Source organism: Ixodes scapularis, unplaced genomic scaffold, assembly GCF_016920785.2.
Source record: "Ixodes scapularis isolate PalLabHiFi unplaced genomic scaffold, ASM1692078v2 PGA_scaffold8__174_contigs__length_109621045, whole genome shotgun sequence".
In the NCBI taxonomy this organism is placed as follows: Eukaryota; Metazoa; Arthropoda; class Arachnida; order Ixodida; family Ixodidae; genus Ixodes; species Ixodes scapularis.
This window is the reverse complement of record NW_024609883.1, coordinates 37,158,858-37,175,251: the sequence shown is the minus strand read 5'-3', so window position 1 is coordinate 37,175,251 and position 16,394 is coordinate 37,158,858. Positions and strand designations below refer to the sequence as shown.

The following is a 16,394-nucleotide window of genomic DNA, read 5'->3' as shown; positions in this document are numbered from 1 at the left end:
AAGGTCACAACCAGATGTCAAAGTTTCAGCCCGAACAAACACCTTATTCGAAAGTTATAAGTGATTTCCTGAAAATTTCAATGGGAAAATGAAGCCCATTTTTGCCCATTTTCGATTTATGGTGCCACAGAGTCCCATGTATTCGAAAACTCCGTCGGCCGCCATTTTCCCATTGAACTTTTCAGAAAATCACTTATAACTTTTGAATAATGTATCGGATCAGGCTGAAACTTTAGCATCTGGTTGTGTGTGTGACCTCTAGCACTACCCTTGGACGGAGAATGAGCATTTGGCGTTGCCTACTTTATTTTTGCGATAAAAAAAACCCCTGTAAATCTTTTTTGTGCGAAGCACATATAGAGCCAATCATCGCAATGCGCATAAATAACGTAGCGAATAACTATATCAAGAACACAAGTCTCCATACAAATGGATCCTTCACAGATGGTATCTTCGCACGAAGACGTTATCTCTGTCCTGTAAACAGCTGGAATCATGCTGTCAATCGCAGTGATTGGCAATCTGTGTGTGCTTCACGGAAAAGCGAACCCTCAGGTTTTCTTCATAAACAGTGTGGCTATTACTCAAATAAATATGGTAAATATTTCAAAAAAGTTTTTGAAGATGACAGCATTAAAATGTTTTAATAGCTCTAAATATAGTTTCTGAATATTTTCGAAATTTTGAAAACTATTAAAGAGATTTCTGATAAAATTTTCAAAACGTTTGTGCAAATCCAATCGAAATTTGTAGGAAACATTTTTTGCAAGCATTATCTACAGGTGAAAGCAACAAAAATTAAGTAACTGCTACAGTGCCTTTCATGCTGCATCATGTAGATATCTCTGTGCTCACAGGATGAACAGACATGCAAGGTGTTTGACCAAATGCAGGGTGAAATTTCGCTGCAAAAATTATGCATTGCAGAGAAAAAGGCATGATATATTTGGATACACGTCAGACTGACTTGGCACGTGACAGGAAAAGGTTCAACCTCTCGTGTTTCATTCATGCCGATTTGGTTTCTAAACACGTCTTGTCATAATTAGGTGGAAAGCATATCAAAAGCAACAACGAAAGAGTGAGTTAGTCCCACCCATGTATTATATCACACCCACTCTGAGTGCAAGTCCTAGAGTGGGCCACACTGCAATGTAGGAAGGCAAGGTGGTGCCACCTAGGGGTTGAAATTGCACACTATAGCAAACTGCTTACATACAGCTCCAAGAGGTGGCGCCTGCCACCAGGGTCTTAACATAACTGAATAGACTTGAAGTTGAGCGATATGTTCAGATTCACTGAATGATTGTTCACATTCACTATATGGTTTTAAAATGTTCATGTGAGAGACTGGAGTCAACAGTATTTGTTAAGAGCAGTGGAGAACTTGCATTTAATGATGTGACTTTCTATGCACTCTGATTTTTGAGTCCACTTGTAGTTCTCCAAATATTTTCACCCTTGTTTCCATTTTGATATATTTAGGATGGTGCTGAACATGACGATTACATCTTTGACAACTCCAGTTTCTTTACCTGGTTTGAATTAAGATTTTGTAGGATAATATATTAACCCTGAGCCTTATAAGGATTTTTCTAATACTTCCACAAGTCACACGTCGTCTGAGGGCCTTGCGAAAACATGCTAGCTATAATTGACTACCAATCAAAATGATTCATTAACAACAAATCTTGCATCTGCAGGGCTGTCACTATATTACAGCTGCCATCTCTTCAAAATACCTAAAAAGATATGAATTAAAGCTTGTCTTAAATGATGACCTGAAGTTGTAAAAAAAAAAAAAAAGACTTCTCTCCTTTCTCAATAGAGTAGAATGTTACTTTGGTGAAGTCTCTTTTTTTCAGGCAAAATCTTCATTAACTCACTATCTTGCCAATTTCATTAGCTCAAATGCCTTTACTAAACTTACTCAAACAAAATTGGCATTATCCCTCTTGAGTTTATGAGTGCAAAAGAAACAGGGAGGTTTTCTGAGGTCTGACTTTAGGATAAAAAATAACATGTCACCATTTAACAACTTATCCTATTCGCGTCTCCAGCTCGACGCTCGCCCTCCCGTGGCGGAAACGGGAAGCGCTCTAGTGAGGGCATGGCCTCCGAGATCCCCGAAGCGCGCGAACGCTTCTCCGGCCGTCCCATTCGTGCGGAGAGGGCGTAATTGAAAAAAGAGAAGCAGGCGGCGTGTCTCCGCGGGGAGGCGCTCCCAACCCAGTCATCGACAGCATGGCGCGAGGCTGAAGAGTTGAAGAAAAAGTCTTGTTACGTCGAGTTACTGCAACTTATAATTAAAAATGTTTGGGTATTGTGGTAGAACGATGAATAGCTGCTCCGGGGACGTAGATAGAAAATTTGTGATGCTTATTTAATTATTTAATTTGAGATATTCATCTGGACATGTTGCGGCTAGAGCTACAAGCGTGCCTTTTGATATATTTGATTGCAATTTGTAGCACGTATAAAACTAAAAAAAAAATGAAAAGCTCCGTATATAAAAATAGTACTTCCCTAAATAAAAATACTCATGTTGCAATATATTTTTTTTTACCTTCGCATGTTGCTTGGCGTAGCTTTTTGAGCCTCACGAGGTCTGAAACTATATAGGAAGTCCGTGTTGTCCTTGTTTTAATATTTTTAATATTACGCAATTTTGCGGGTCGTATTGCGGTGTTTGCTTCTACTAGAAGTACCTTTAACCCGAGGTCACTCTGCTTATACATTATACAAAAGACAGTCTGCAGATATCAGTCACCACGATATCCGTGGTTCAAACGCTGCGTGCCAACTCTCTAATTGAACTGCCTTGTGGCATTCGAAGCTGAGATCTCGTGGTGACTCGAGTGTGAATCTGTTCGCAGACTGTCTTTTGTATGATGTACAAGCAGCGTGACCCCGGGTTTGGAGAAAAACCTTTGGCGGTGAGGTACAAGCACCTCGCAATGGTTTCGCCATTTTTTTTATAAACCTAGTGATAATTGTAGGTACTTATTGAAAAGGTGGGGCGTTATCTTGTAAACATCTAGTTTTTGGCACATGTAGCGCAGACCACCGTATCCCGTAATGCACTTCGTGATATAACTTAATTGATATGCAAACAAACAATGGGATCTCAGGAAAAAGAACTCTGGTTTATCCGCTATCCATTTCCGACAGCCGGCGCAGCCCGACCCGAAGCTAACTTTCACGGGCACGCTGCGCTTTATTTTAGCCCAGTATGAATAGCTCACAAATTGCACGGCATGGCAGCTCGCTTGCAACTGCTACACATAGGTTGATTACGATGCTTACAGTAAATACTGTAAGCATTTTATTCTTGCTGATATTATTATTCGACCAATCTGCAGGCGTAGGAAGCTTGTTAAGAAAAATCACCCGATCTTCCTGTTCTGCGACCAAACACGCGCGGAAAGAACGGAAAAAACAAAAATGACAAGTAGAAGTAAACAAAACAACGTGTCGCAGTTGGAAAGGAAGGGACACATCGCGACGGGATTGGACAAAAGACGGGCAAAGTTCTAAATTAGCCACTTTCGCTGCGCACAACCGTAAAAAAAAAACAAAAAACAGCAATGTTGTCGTTGCTTGCGGTGGTCTGCGAGAAATTGTTCAGGAAAAGTACCCCTCCGGGAAACCTCTTCACCCCCATTGGGGATGCAAGCACTCGTGCGTACAGATGGTCTACGCCGGCGAGGGTGCACACGTTGTTTAGGCGCGCGTATGTGCGTGTTTGTGGTGAGAAGCGCTTGTATGATGGCGGCGCCGCCGGGGACAAAAAGAAACGCCGTGCCGCTAGTCCTCTGGAAGAGCATTCGCTGCACACACCGAACCATACAAAAACATATACCCAGACACACATGCTTTACCATCTGTTTATCCCCCCACTGTGGTTCCTCTACCAACCCGCGAACATAATTCCAAAGAACAAGCCGTTAAAAAAGAAAAAAGAAAGTAATGGTCGGTTTGGCTTGCTTTGGCCCCCCTTGTAGATGTGAATACAAGACCCGTACCCTGCCCGGTCCCTACAGATTGCAATCAAATATACCAAAAGGCGAGCTTGTAGCGCTAGCCGCAACATGTCCAGATGAATATATCAAATTAAATACAGTAATTAAATAAGCACAACAAATTTTCTATCTCCGTCCCCAGAGCAGCTGTTCACCGTTCTACCACAATACACAAACATTTGTAAGTATAAGTTGCAGTAACTCGACGTAACAAGACTTTTTCTTGAACTCCTGAGCCTCGCGCCATGCTGTCCATGACTGGGTTGGGAGCGCCGCCTCGCGGCGAGCGACGGAGTTAGCGCAATTACACTCTTCTGCTGGGGAGCGAGACGATTGGGACGGCCGGAGAAGCCTTCGCGCGCGCGCTTCGGGATCTCGGAGGCCATGGTGAGGGTCCCCCGATTCTCCTTCTAAGCGGGCACGGCGGAACTGCTCGCGATCATGGCTCGCAAAATGTCATATGACTCATATCCCTTCACTGTCCCAACGTAGTGCTGCAGCAGGTATGGGACTTTACCTTACTGGAAAGTTTTAGTATTGCTCATAGAAGCAAATGCAAGCGGTGTGCGTTTGTGTAAAAGTTGCGTGCTCCAAAGTTGGTGCGTGCGGCACATCGCCATGCGCCATCCAAAACCGCAATTTTGGGCTCTGCGCATGTGCAGTGTGGAACACGCAAAGCTAACGCAAACACACAGTGCTTGCGTTCACTCGTATACTTAATACTCACAACTGTTTCACCGGCTTCAAATGCAAACGAAACGTGCTGCAGTGAGCAGACGTGCAAGCAGGTAGGCGTTCCTTTGAACTGGAAAGGCTGAGGTTGGCAAAACGACGTAGCGTAAAAATGAAAGTAACTACATGTCATAAAAAATTAATAATTAAAAAAAAAGTTTTTTTTTTTGGGGGGGCATTTGGTCTGGAAGGATAATGGCGGCGACCTTGGACGTTTTGCCGAGTGTCAAAAGTTGCGACTTTGATAGCAAAATATACCTTGTATATTTTTGGAATTAATGTAAAAAATTAATGTAATTTTACATGGATTTTTCACATTAGCTAGAATGTTTTCATTGATTTCAGATTATTTTTATTTTATTACTTGGTAATTAAAAATGTTGAAATTGGCACCAGTGACGATAATTAGCACACTTTTAAGTGTCATATTTGTTTGCACGTTTGTTATTAGATCAAAAGCAACGAATTATATTAGAGCTTGAAAAATTACGTATTCAAATATTTGAATTGTAATAGTATTATTATTGATAGGGTGGCAATGTATGCCCCCAACTAAAGCCAAGATCATGAAAATACGCCATTAAACCATAATAGTCTTTCCAGAAAGGTATAATTTTGTTTTCTTTTTAGCATATGAAAAACTCTGACATCATTATCAAGATAGACAAACAATCAAACACTGGATGTAATACAAAGTCCTATGCGTCACGCGTTGCTATAAAAAACACACACACACTTCAGCTGTCTGACTTGGATTCCGTCTTTGGGTTGTTGCAGTGAGAACAGCGCTTATTAATTAATATATTTTGTGGACATAATGTAAAATTTGGAATAATTTTTTTTTATTCTTGTGCTGGGAATAATGTTAAACCAATTATTCATCTAAATGCCCAAAACCCATTAAAAGGCCCACAGTTTATTATTTCTCATGACAACCATCTGAGCGAGAAAAGGCAGCGAGAATGCACAAATATCAGCAATGATTTTTTCAACAATTTCAACAACTACAAATATCAGCCTGGATCGAACATGTATATAAAAAAATAAAGTTTACGCAAAAAACTTGTCTAACTAAATAATTACAATGCGAGACACATCTTGAGTTATGAAAGAATCTAAAAGTAAGGCCCCCATATCGAGAAATTGAATCCAAAACAGTGGTCAGTTTTGGTTTCGGTCCAAAATTAAAACGCGCATCCTTGCATAAATATTATGCTAAACACCATTCTTGTTTCGAGGGTAAAGAGGTGACTTGCCCTCATAACACCCTAGCTTCCTCCTATTACCAGAAATAATTTGTGTCGCTCAGTGAAGCCAGCACACTAAACAGGCTCAACAGCGGCTCGCATCTCCGACCCTCACTATAACCGCCATTTTGGAAAATGAGTGGCGCCACCTATAGTTAGTTGGAGTCGCAAATAGTTATAAAGTCTATGGTGCATAATGCATCCTCTAGTTTTCAACTGCATATAAGAAGTGTAGACATGCTGCACCTTGTACACTGTACCAAGAAAAGGCCAGAAAAACAAAAAAAGCTGACAACCACGACACCGTCTCATCACACTTTTCAGCATGATTGTTCAACAGCTTGCCTGCGCCGTAACTCTCATTTCAGTCTGTTACCTTTGCGAAACAGCAGAATGGAGAGAGGGGCTACGAGGGTACATCTGCACATTGAAGTAGGTGGCACGCCACCTCGCAGCCACCTTCCCCCTGTAGCTTCATCAGTTTTCAGTTATTGCCTCTAAGCAGCACAACACGTATCGTAGGTCACGCGCTCTGCTGTTCGCATTTTATTCATACTCGGTAGTACCTCTAACTTACAATCGTACAAATGCAGATAGATGTGATGCATTTGTATACAAACACCTGTCATTTCAACAGCTGTTTCAATCATTGCCCAGATACTATGCATCCCCTACCTTACTACCATATGAGTACAAGTAGATGTCCTGTATTCGTGGATGGAAGACTTCCCTCAACGGTCATATGCTTACCACCAAAGGCTGCAGTCCGAGACGCATCCTCTTGGCATTGTTGGTCTCATTCTCGCAGGCGGACGCCAGGATCTGTTCGGCCAACGGAGAGGTCAGGTGAGGAACCGCAGCACGACCCTGTGTGGGAGAGAGAAAAAAGAGTAACGAGTTACGCATGGCGACTCCAACGGCTGTAAAGGCTGGTTCACATGTTTGTGAACCAGCCTTTACAATGCAAATGTGTGTACCAGCCTTACGCGTCTTTGTTGTCGTTAGCTTTCCAAGACAGGTTCAGAGCCGGCTGCGGTTGACGTCTCAAGTCGAATACTGCTGTCTGTTTTTAGGAGCAGAAATCTGTGCCTGCCCGTGGTCCGTGATTTGAACCCACAGCCATTTGAAACTTCGACCGTGTTTCTCACACACTTCCGAAAGCTCGCTTTCAACCCGAACTAAGTAGACTGCACTCAGAGAAAGTATGGGGGACACTAAGCCCAAAAGTTTACTGCTATACACCTTCTGCCTAAATGATATTTGTATATCACGGAGCCTGCAGGGTGATATTTGAAGAAAAACACTCTTTCAAACTCGGGCACTAGAGAAGGTAGAAAAGAAGGAATGAAAGAGGACATGGCTTCCCCCCCCCATGCACCTTCTGCATTACATACAATTGGAATCAATGACTCACGACAGGCAGATCACGGTTTGATAGGAAATTTACTGTAAAGTATGATGATGCTAATGTGGCCTGTAAAGTACAGCAAGTCCCTAAAAACAACTTACAGCATATTTTTCATCACGAAAATAAACAATTTGCATCATCGAATGCTCATTTTCCGCCCAAATGTTGCGCTAAAGGTTTGAACCAAATGCCAAAGCCCCAGCATTGACCATTATTTCATTACAAAAATATACTAAGTTATTTTCTGAAATTTTCATTTGGAAAATGGGGCCCATATTTTGTGACTGGTGCTATAGAGCTCCATGTATTTGAAACCTCTGTCGGCTGCCATTTTTCCATTGAAGATTTCAGAAAATCCCATATAACTTTTGAATAAGACAACAGTTATTGATGAAACTCAGGCATGTGGTTTGGACCTCTGGTGCTTCATTTAGGCAGGGAATGAGCGTTCAGCAATGCAAAGTTTATTTCTGCAATAACAAAATCAACAAAATTATGAATTTCTGCTTTTCTTGACAAATTACTGTAATGTTTGTGAGGACTGTAACTGCCTTTGTATCATAGAATGCAAATCAATTAGAATGTTGATAATTCCTTGAAAACTTCTATTCCATGGAATATCCCAGAAAGTTGGCCATGCACCAAAAGAAGTTGTCCCCTAGTATAGTATATATCCTATTCCACCAAATATCCAAAAAAGTTGGCCATGTGCCAGAGAAAGTTGTCCCCTGAAATAGGGGATAACTTTGTCTGGCACATGGCCAACATTCTGGGATATTCAACAGAATAGGCTGTTTTCAAGGAACTATCAAAATTCTAATTGATTTGCATTCTATGTCCAAACTGCGGCTCATGAGCCACATGCGGCTCTTTCCAGGTTCAGGTGCACCTCATGTTTCACTGGTAAGCAAGCCCCCCTTCCCCTCCTCTGTCACCAAGACGAAACGAGTTTTAGAATTTAAACAAAGGCTCACAGTCTTGGCAGCATTGTTACATACTACAGCTACAGCTGAACTGCTTTTAAACACATAGATGTGTACAATGAGTCTGTTTCCTTTGTTCTTCTAGAAAGGATTTCACACCGTGTATGCACTATGGGCATCAGGGGCAGTGGCTGATGAGCAAACTGTGCATTCCTTTTTGCTTAGCGGTTAAAGAAACATTTTGGTGCCCGGTGTTATTTGTTGCAGTCGACAATTATACTCGTTTCCTTTGGAGAGGACTGTTCCCTCCCTATAGTTTCTTGCTAAAAGCGGCTGTCTAAGCTTTTGTAGCTTTGTCTACGGCTCTAATACAATGCCACTCTGGCCGCCCCTGGTATATACCATATTTATTCGAATATAAGGCGAGGTTTTTTTTCCAAAATCCGTAGTCTCAAAGTCATACCCCGCCCTATATTCGAAGCTCAGCATAGCAATATGACGATTTTTTTTCTTTTTCTTGGGTCCTTCAACTGCCCCCTCGCCTTATAATCGTGACCGCCTTATATTCAAATAAATACGGTATGATTAACAAAAGAGTCAGAATATACATTAATTGTGCAATATTTTGTTAACCACAAATAAGTACTGGCTGGATGATTAAGTTGAGATTTTTGCACAGGAAATAAATTATTGACTACTTGAAAAATGTAACGAGATACATCCGCCCCCGTAGTATAGACATACCAGAAGTATACCCGAAAATGTGTTTCGATACAGAAATAGAAAACATAGTAGATCGCGATACATAAATATAAATACAATATGAATTTAAAAAATACTATAGGGGTACATTTGTATCGGGATACTGCCCATTCCTGCAGGCATCATACATTCGGTATTTATCCGAATGTATATATGCCAAAAACGGGCAACCCTAGCTATGAGCGCGCTAGGGCAGACACTCACGTCCCAACCATTGAGGTCTCGGGTTCGCTTCGTGCGGCGGCAGGACTTGAGGTACGTCCGGATGCGCTTGCGGGAGCGCTCCGAGAACTCCGGAAACTGGCGTGAGCACGAGTCGATGATGGCCTGAATCTTCTCCTTGGGCTGCCGCGAGATCGGGACCATGCGGTCCAAGTTCTCGTCCACAAACAGCCTCACAAACATCTGTATAAACAAAGCACGGACGTCGTCAGGAGGAGTGACGGAACAAGAGACGTTTCCTGCGCAACGACGACGACAAAGGTCAAGCATAGGTCGAACATATTCACGAGGCTTTTGCTGTTCTTAGTTCATGCAGAAAAAGTGGTCTTTCACACTTGTTTTACCGAGACACTCTGTGCCTGCGTGCTCTTAGAATAATGGGCGGCTTTTTGAAAGTCAAAACGTATGGAGCTGTCAATGCACAAACCGCGCAGCATGTTAACAATCTCTGCACTACTCTTCAGCAGATGCAGCTTTTTACATAAAGAGGACACTCGAGTTTGTAGTAAACGTAAGGGCACAAACGAGCTGGTGTACGTTAAACATGATTCAAAAACCCCGAGACTGCAGGTAACAACACACACACTCAAGAGTCCCATAGTGGACTTTTGAGTGTATGTGTCGTTACCTGCAGTCTCGGGGTTTTGGAATCAAGTTTGTAATGTGGTCTATTGTTGCCATGTAACTTGCAGCTGAGTGTTAACTTGACCTGTTTATGCAAAGTAGACTTTCTACCAGTTGTAAAGGCCTGTTAGAACGAAAACAATTGGGCAGTTCAGTAAGCGAGAGATGTGTAGAGGCCAACAAACAAGCAGACTGGAGGAAACACTTTCCCCTTTTTGTGGAGAGCAGCTCCCAAAATCACTCTTTTTGGGTGATGACGAGGTAAAGGTGCGAGTGAGAATAAAGACAAGGACATTGGGACGGGTTTTCTGCCTTGCAGAAGGTGCTGCATGGACGTTGGCCTTCAACCCCTTTACTGTTTGTGACAAACTCCGCTCATCACGAGTGATAGCCTGTTTTCTAATTTATGATAGCTCACCTTGTCGCACCTTTGGGTGCCGTTTCCATGTTTTATGACAAGGTCAGCTTGTCAAACGTATTCTCACAAGCTGACCCAATTAGTTCATCAAACCAAATTAAACCATATTGGTACAAATTTCACAAAAAAAATTACCATTAAGGGGTTAACATGACTAGGAATTTGTGAACAATAGCAGACATCTCTCGCCATTGCTGACACCTTTTAATTACCGCATTTAATCGATGGAAATTTTTCATTTTTTTATTTTCATGTGGCATTTGAAATTTACAGAAGAAACATATGATTATGGAAATTCAGAAGGTGCTCAGGAATGCTTCCGGAGTCGCCTTCTGACAACATAGCTAGGCCGAACTTGCCGTGGATCGAGGATATGGCCGAATTGAAAGAAAGTAGTTCATGATGGCATGTGCTGGTGCCAGATACAAAATGCCATAGGATGAAAAAACACTCACATTGAATGCCTTGAGCCTTTCAGGGTCATAGGAATTAATGTCCAGCTTGTCCTGCTCGTCGTCGTCGTCCTCTTCGTCCTCCTCCTTTGTGCTGGCAGAGAGGTCGTCAGGTGTGTGTTCTCCACCTTGGTGTGTGGCCGGCGGACTCTGCATGCAAACAAATATTTTTGAGAAACACCGCTCACTTCAACTTATGGTTGGTTCACACATTTGCGTTTGAGTGTGCTCGAGTCTGTTGTGTTCCTTTGTTAGTGCTTACAACAAGAGAACACGCAGGCATACACTTGGCAGCCTATATCTGAAACACTTACGAACCTCGTATATATTTGTATAATTTTTTATGCAGCACCAGTCTTTCGCTGTAAACTGGAAATAATAATTCAAATGTTAGAGGCGACTATTTCTCATAGGTGGTGCATAGATTTGATCTATCACAGGCAGCTACACCCTTAGTATAAATACATGCAGGTTGAAAGTGTTTCCAGGGTCACTTGATAAATAGTGCCGGTGTGTCGTCTCGTAAGCAGTCACAGAAGAAGACAATGCACTCGAGCACATTCAAACCCCAATCTGTGAACAAGCCTTTTCATTTTGGTTGTGCAAAGCCGATAGGATCCTCTAAAACAAATGTTGGTAACCTTTCTAGACGCTGGTCGAGTGGTCGGGCGGTGGACGACTAACATGATAGTTCGAGGTGAGAAGGGAACAAAAGAAAGAAAACTAAAATTAAAAACAATACCAGGATGGTATGTTCTTCGGTGACTTGACAAAAAGCATCTGTCTGTTTATGTCACTCCCACACTGGACCCATGCATGACTGAAGTCGTGAAAGCAAGAAGCCTGAAGTTAGCTGCTGCTACACTAAGGAACCACACTGAAGGACCAAACGAGTTCGATTAGCAAATATTGACATTGGGTTTTCTTAGGAAGTGACTGTTGCATCTGAATGTATCAGCAAAGCATAGATATAAGAGCACTTACAGAAAGAATATGAGTAAATGAAGGTGATTGTTCTGCACACTAACAAAGATCCTAGGGTTACCATCTCCAATGTGTCTACATTGCTAACTAATTGTGTAAATCTGAATTTGTAAAAGTCAAAGGGTTCATGTATTTAGGAAGAGGCTGCAGTTAAAAGACTTCTATGCCTTGAAAACAAATTTTTAGCTAACTGCTTGAGCTTTCTGGATCTGGGTTGTTGGCCACAAAATCACAACCATTTGTGAATTAAATGGTGACTCAGTTTCTCCTCCAAAGTATATGTAAGAACAAATTACAAAAAAAAAAAAAAAATTATAAAGTTCCTTTATTGCTAAATATTTTTAACGAACATGCCCAATTTTCGTTATCATTTTATCAATTTTGGAATGAAATAAGAAAAAAAACAATCAATCAGAACAAAGTAGGTTTTGAGAAGCACAATTTTACATTCGTGGTGTCAAATCCTTTACACTGAATATATGCCAAATACACTGGTGCCTGCATCAAGATTTGTTTTAATATAATTAATTTGAAATAATTATTTTGTTGTTTCTCTGTGTCAGCATATCAAAACAGGTTTTGCATGCCCCAATAATGAGACCAGTGTTGTTTTTTGTGCCCCTATGACGAGTCAACTAATTATTGTCAGTTCAGAAATTATTCTTTGAACATGACATTTCTAATGATAGTGAAATTATTCTTGCATGTTTTTTAAAGATATAAAAACGTGACAATAACTTTTTCTTGAGCATATCTTAAATATTTCATTTTAGAGAAAAGCATATAATTATTATGCACGAATGTGCCAAGTGTTATTTCCCCTTAATTGTGTGCACTTGCTAAATACTACGAGAAGGCAGACGCCTCAGTCAGGCAGAAATGCCTTTTGTCTCTGCCTCTTTAGGGGTTGGCACAAAAAAAATAAAATTTTGCAATAAAAAAAATGTTCTAGGGAGCACGTTTTCAGCAAATCCGCTCTCCCACAACATGCCCGAGTTGTGCAGTTAAACCTTACCAACAAATGACATTGTCTGCTAATGTTTTAGCTAGCTGCCATTCACCCAGTACCACCGAATGTTGTGGCAAGGTCAGCATGACAGGGCAGTTCTTATGACATATAATTTCCTTGCCTTCCTATAATCGGTGCATTGCCACATACATCCAATAGCCCATACCTCCGTCTTCACACTGTCTCACTTACTTTTGATGGCTAGTTTTCGTGCAATATTTTTGTATTGATGATGTAATGTATTAATGTGATGATGTGATGTAAGCATACTGGCAGACAATTAGTTCAGAGACACTATAATAATTTGAAAAGGTGCATAACACAGCAGTGAACCAGTGAGCCAGTATGTGTGTGGCTCGGTAGAAAAACTTACTGCATTGGCTTGTTGCCTTCACCTCTGAACTCAAACGTGAAAAGAAAGAAGCCTCCAGTGCAGCCAGATTAGATACACCTTTCCAATGCTTATTACCCAGGTGAAAATTGCTGCCACTGAGCTGCAGAGGCATGCGCAGCATTCAATATTCCGCAAGAGAGCTGCTGCACATGGTCAGAATGTGCAGTGCAGAACGCGAAGATGGCAGTATATAGAAGGTGACTAATGAAATGGGTATCAGACAGTCTGCTGGACATTGATCTTTTTAGTAACTAATGGACTTTTCATTCCCACTGCTATTTCACCATTATAGGCTTCCAGAAGAGTCCTTTTCTAAGTGTTCAACTATGTCACATTCAAATATAATTGTGCTTCATTTAGATTGTTCTATTCTCGCATTCGTGCTTTGCTTAAACTACCCCGCATACACAAACTCAGATTTGTTACGTCACGGCACAGTGGTGGTGCATTGGGCGCACTTTCGGCCTGGGGCTGTGGCGGAACTCACGATACAGGACGTGCGTTCTTGTGTTGTTTTGGAAGAAACCATACAAAAAGCTTTCAGCCTTTCCACTCTAATGAAGAAGGAAGACCAGCGGAAGTATACTATGGTGGGACGACCTCAAGGACGACGTCTAGGACGACCTCAGGGACGACTTTTAGGACAATCTTGAGGACAACACCTAAAGGACGACGCGTAGGACGACCTCAGGGACGACGTCTAGGACGACCTGAAGGATGATGCCTAGAACGACCTCAAGGACAACGTCTAGGAGGACCTCAAGGATGACTTCTAGTACGACCTCGAGGACAACATCTAGGACGACCTAAAGGACGACTTCTGGGACATCATTTTAATGCTTCTAAAGCTGGGCATGTGCAATCCCTACCAATGCACACCGTGGCAGGCTAGCAGGCGCACGCACATAAGAGTTTTTACCAATATGCTTTGTCTGGCATGCCGCTGTGTCCACACCAATTTAAGTGCAAATAAATCACTTATTACTTATTGCTATTTGGAAAAAGTTTCTTCCATTTTGACTTTTAAAAGAACAAAAGAAAAAGCAGAAATAATGAACACAGGTTGGTAGAACATCGCTAACATAAACCCTTGCTTAATAGCCACAGTTAGCTTTTGAAATTTTTTTTTATTACACCAGACGCGCGAGTGTGCAATACAGTGGTGTGAACTTAGCGAGAAAGTCGCTAAATTTAGAGCGTTTTCAGTCGTCCTAACGACAATTTTGTGTTTTTGGAGTCTTAGCGACTTTTTTGGGGACTTTTTTTTTTTCTAGTTATGTAAATTGTTACTAAAGCTACGTGAACGGGGGGAAAATATGTCAGTCGGATAGCTCTCCGGTGGCTTCCAGGGGACAGCTCTGGATGTCACTCATTTTTGTTAATTTTTATTCATCCGGTTGTGGGTGAGGTGACGTTCTCCGACCCCGAAGCAATTCCCTCGCTTTAACGCGGGTTAAAGCGAGGATTTTGTTCGATAAGGATGAAGCAGAACAGGCTTCCACTGTTTTGTTCATGGACCAGGATCTTCTCGCCAACGCCTTGAGTCACTCAAGGTGTTGGCGAGTCCTTGGGAATGGGACGGCCGACTCCAACTATTCACTTGTCTCGTCACAAAAAAAAAAAAAAAAAAACTTTTACGTTTTATAAAAAAAAAAGAAAAAAAAATCCGAAAAAGGTCCTCATCATCATCACCACTCAGCGACTTTTCGCTAAAACTGGCGACTTTTAGGTCGCGTCCTGGTGACTTCGCCCAAAAAAACTTAACAGCACTGGTGCAATACCACTTCAAAGGTGTGTTTTTCGCCTAAGCTCACGTATGCGCTGCGGCGAAGCGAGCCACGTGATCGCGGTGTCAGCTCTGTGGGTATTGCTTCTCCGCAGTGCACCGGTGCGTGAGGAGAAGCGCACTCAAGGGGGCTAATTCGCCGCGATCAACATTTCGAAACGTACGAATATCGCAGTTCATTTCGAAGCGAATTTCAAATAGCTTATTATTTGAAACCACTATTTGACAATTCAAATATTTGCAGCCCTACTTTTCGCACATATTACTTAGACATAAAAAAATGTACTTTCTTAATATTCAGCAAATTTCTCATCTACAGCTGGGAGACAAGTTGCCCATTGAGACAAAGTTCTAGGCCGTATAAACATACACACCCCAATTTTTTTATTCTTTTATTTTAAGCGACATTGTCAAGAATGTCACGTGCCAGACACTTTCAGTTTCCTTTTCGAGAACAGCTCCCTTCTGGCGCAGACGAGGCGCAAATTGTGCACAAATACAGCCTTTGGGCCAGCGTGTAGCTAGTTATTCGTTCTGGTGCAATTTGGCGCAAATGGCGCAGCAGTTCCACCACTGTAACGGACCATGCGCGGACTGCGTTTAGTGCGTCATCAAGTTCAAACGGCCGCCTGATCGTTCGAGCAGTCGTCTGCTCTCTCAAACGTTTCTGCTTGTTGTCGTCTGCTCTTTCAAACGACAGCGGCCCATAGACCAAACGTTGACCCGGCAATAGACCCTTTCCGAAATTCAGCGCCATCTGGTGGTCCGCAAAGCAGTTTAGGTTTTGTCATATCAATGGCGGAAAATAACTGGTATCGCCACCGTCACTTTTGCAAGTCAACGGCACACGAGGAATTGTTCAGTGTGAGTTCTTTCTCGATCACTCTCAGTTCGATGGTGACCAAGAACCTGCATACAGAACAAAGCTCCAACCCAATCAGATGCCTCGAAAAAATTCTATACACCAAAGTGCTTTAAAGCTAATTGTGTGCCACCCGCATGATTGACTGAATATAGTTATTAGAAATAAACGCTTACGTAGCTCTTCTGTTCCATTTCTACGTCGCTTCGTACTGACCCCCCAAATGTACAGGCCTCGCATCATCCCTTAGGAGCATCTTCAACGTCTTCCTTTATCAGTCACTAGAAGGCCGCCATTGGTATGGCACAGATGCCGTTCCACAGATGATGATAATGATCAAGGTGGCCAGATTGAATTTCGGAAAGGGTATATTGCGGTAAGAAGTAAGTGCAGGCCTCAAACGACTTTTAAGTTTGAAGGTTGGTTGGGGTAATTAGGCTGGGTGTAAACAGTAGATACAAGGAGATGTTGATAAGTGTTACCAGTGGCCATCACCGAATTGTTATGCCTGATTCACTCGGTTCGATTTTGCTTGCGATTTTCAGTATC

The 16,394-nt window shown here is 42.0% G+C and overlaps 1 protein-coding gene across 1 annotated transcript in view; it reads right to left on the bottom strand.

Moving 5' to 3' along the window:
• LOC8037483 (nucleolar protein 4) overlaps positions 1-16,394 on the bottom strand; it is a 156,900-nt gene that overhangs the window by 6,291 nt on the left and 134,215 nt on the right. Inside the window, exons 5-7 of the mRNA XM_042286834.1 lie at positions 10,814-10,960; positions 9,299-9,499; positions 6,752-6,868 (exon numbers count right to left, since the gene is read on the bottom strand). Of these exons, the coding sequence (XP_042142768.1) occupies positions 6,752-6,868; positions 9,299-9,499; positions 10,814-10,960 (465 nt within the window). The remainder of the gene's footprint in view (positions 1-6,751; positions 6,869-9,298; positions 9,500-10,813; positions 10,961-16,394) is intronic.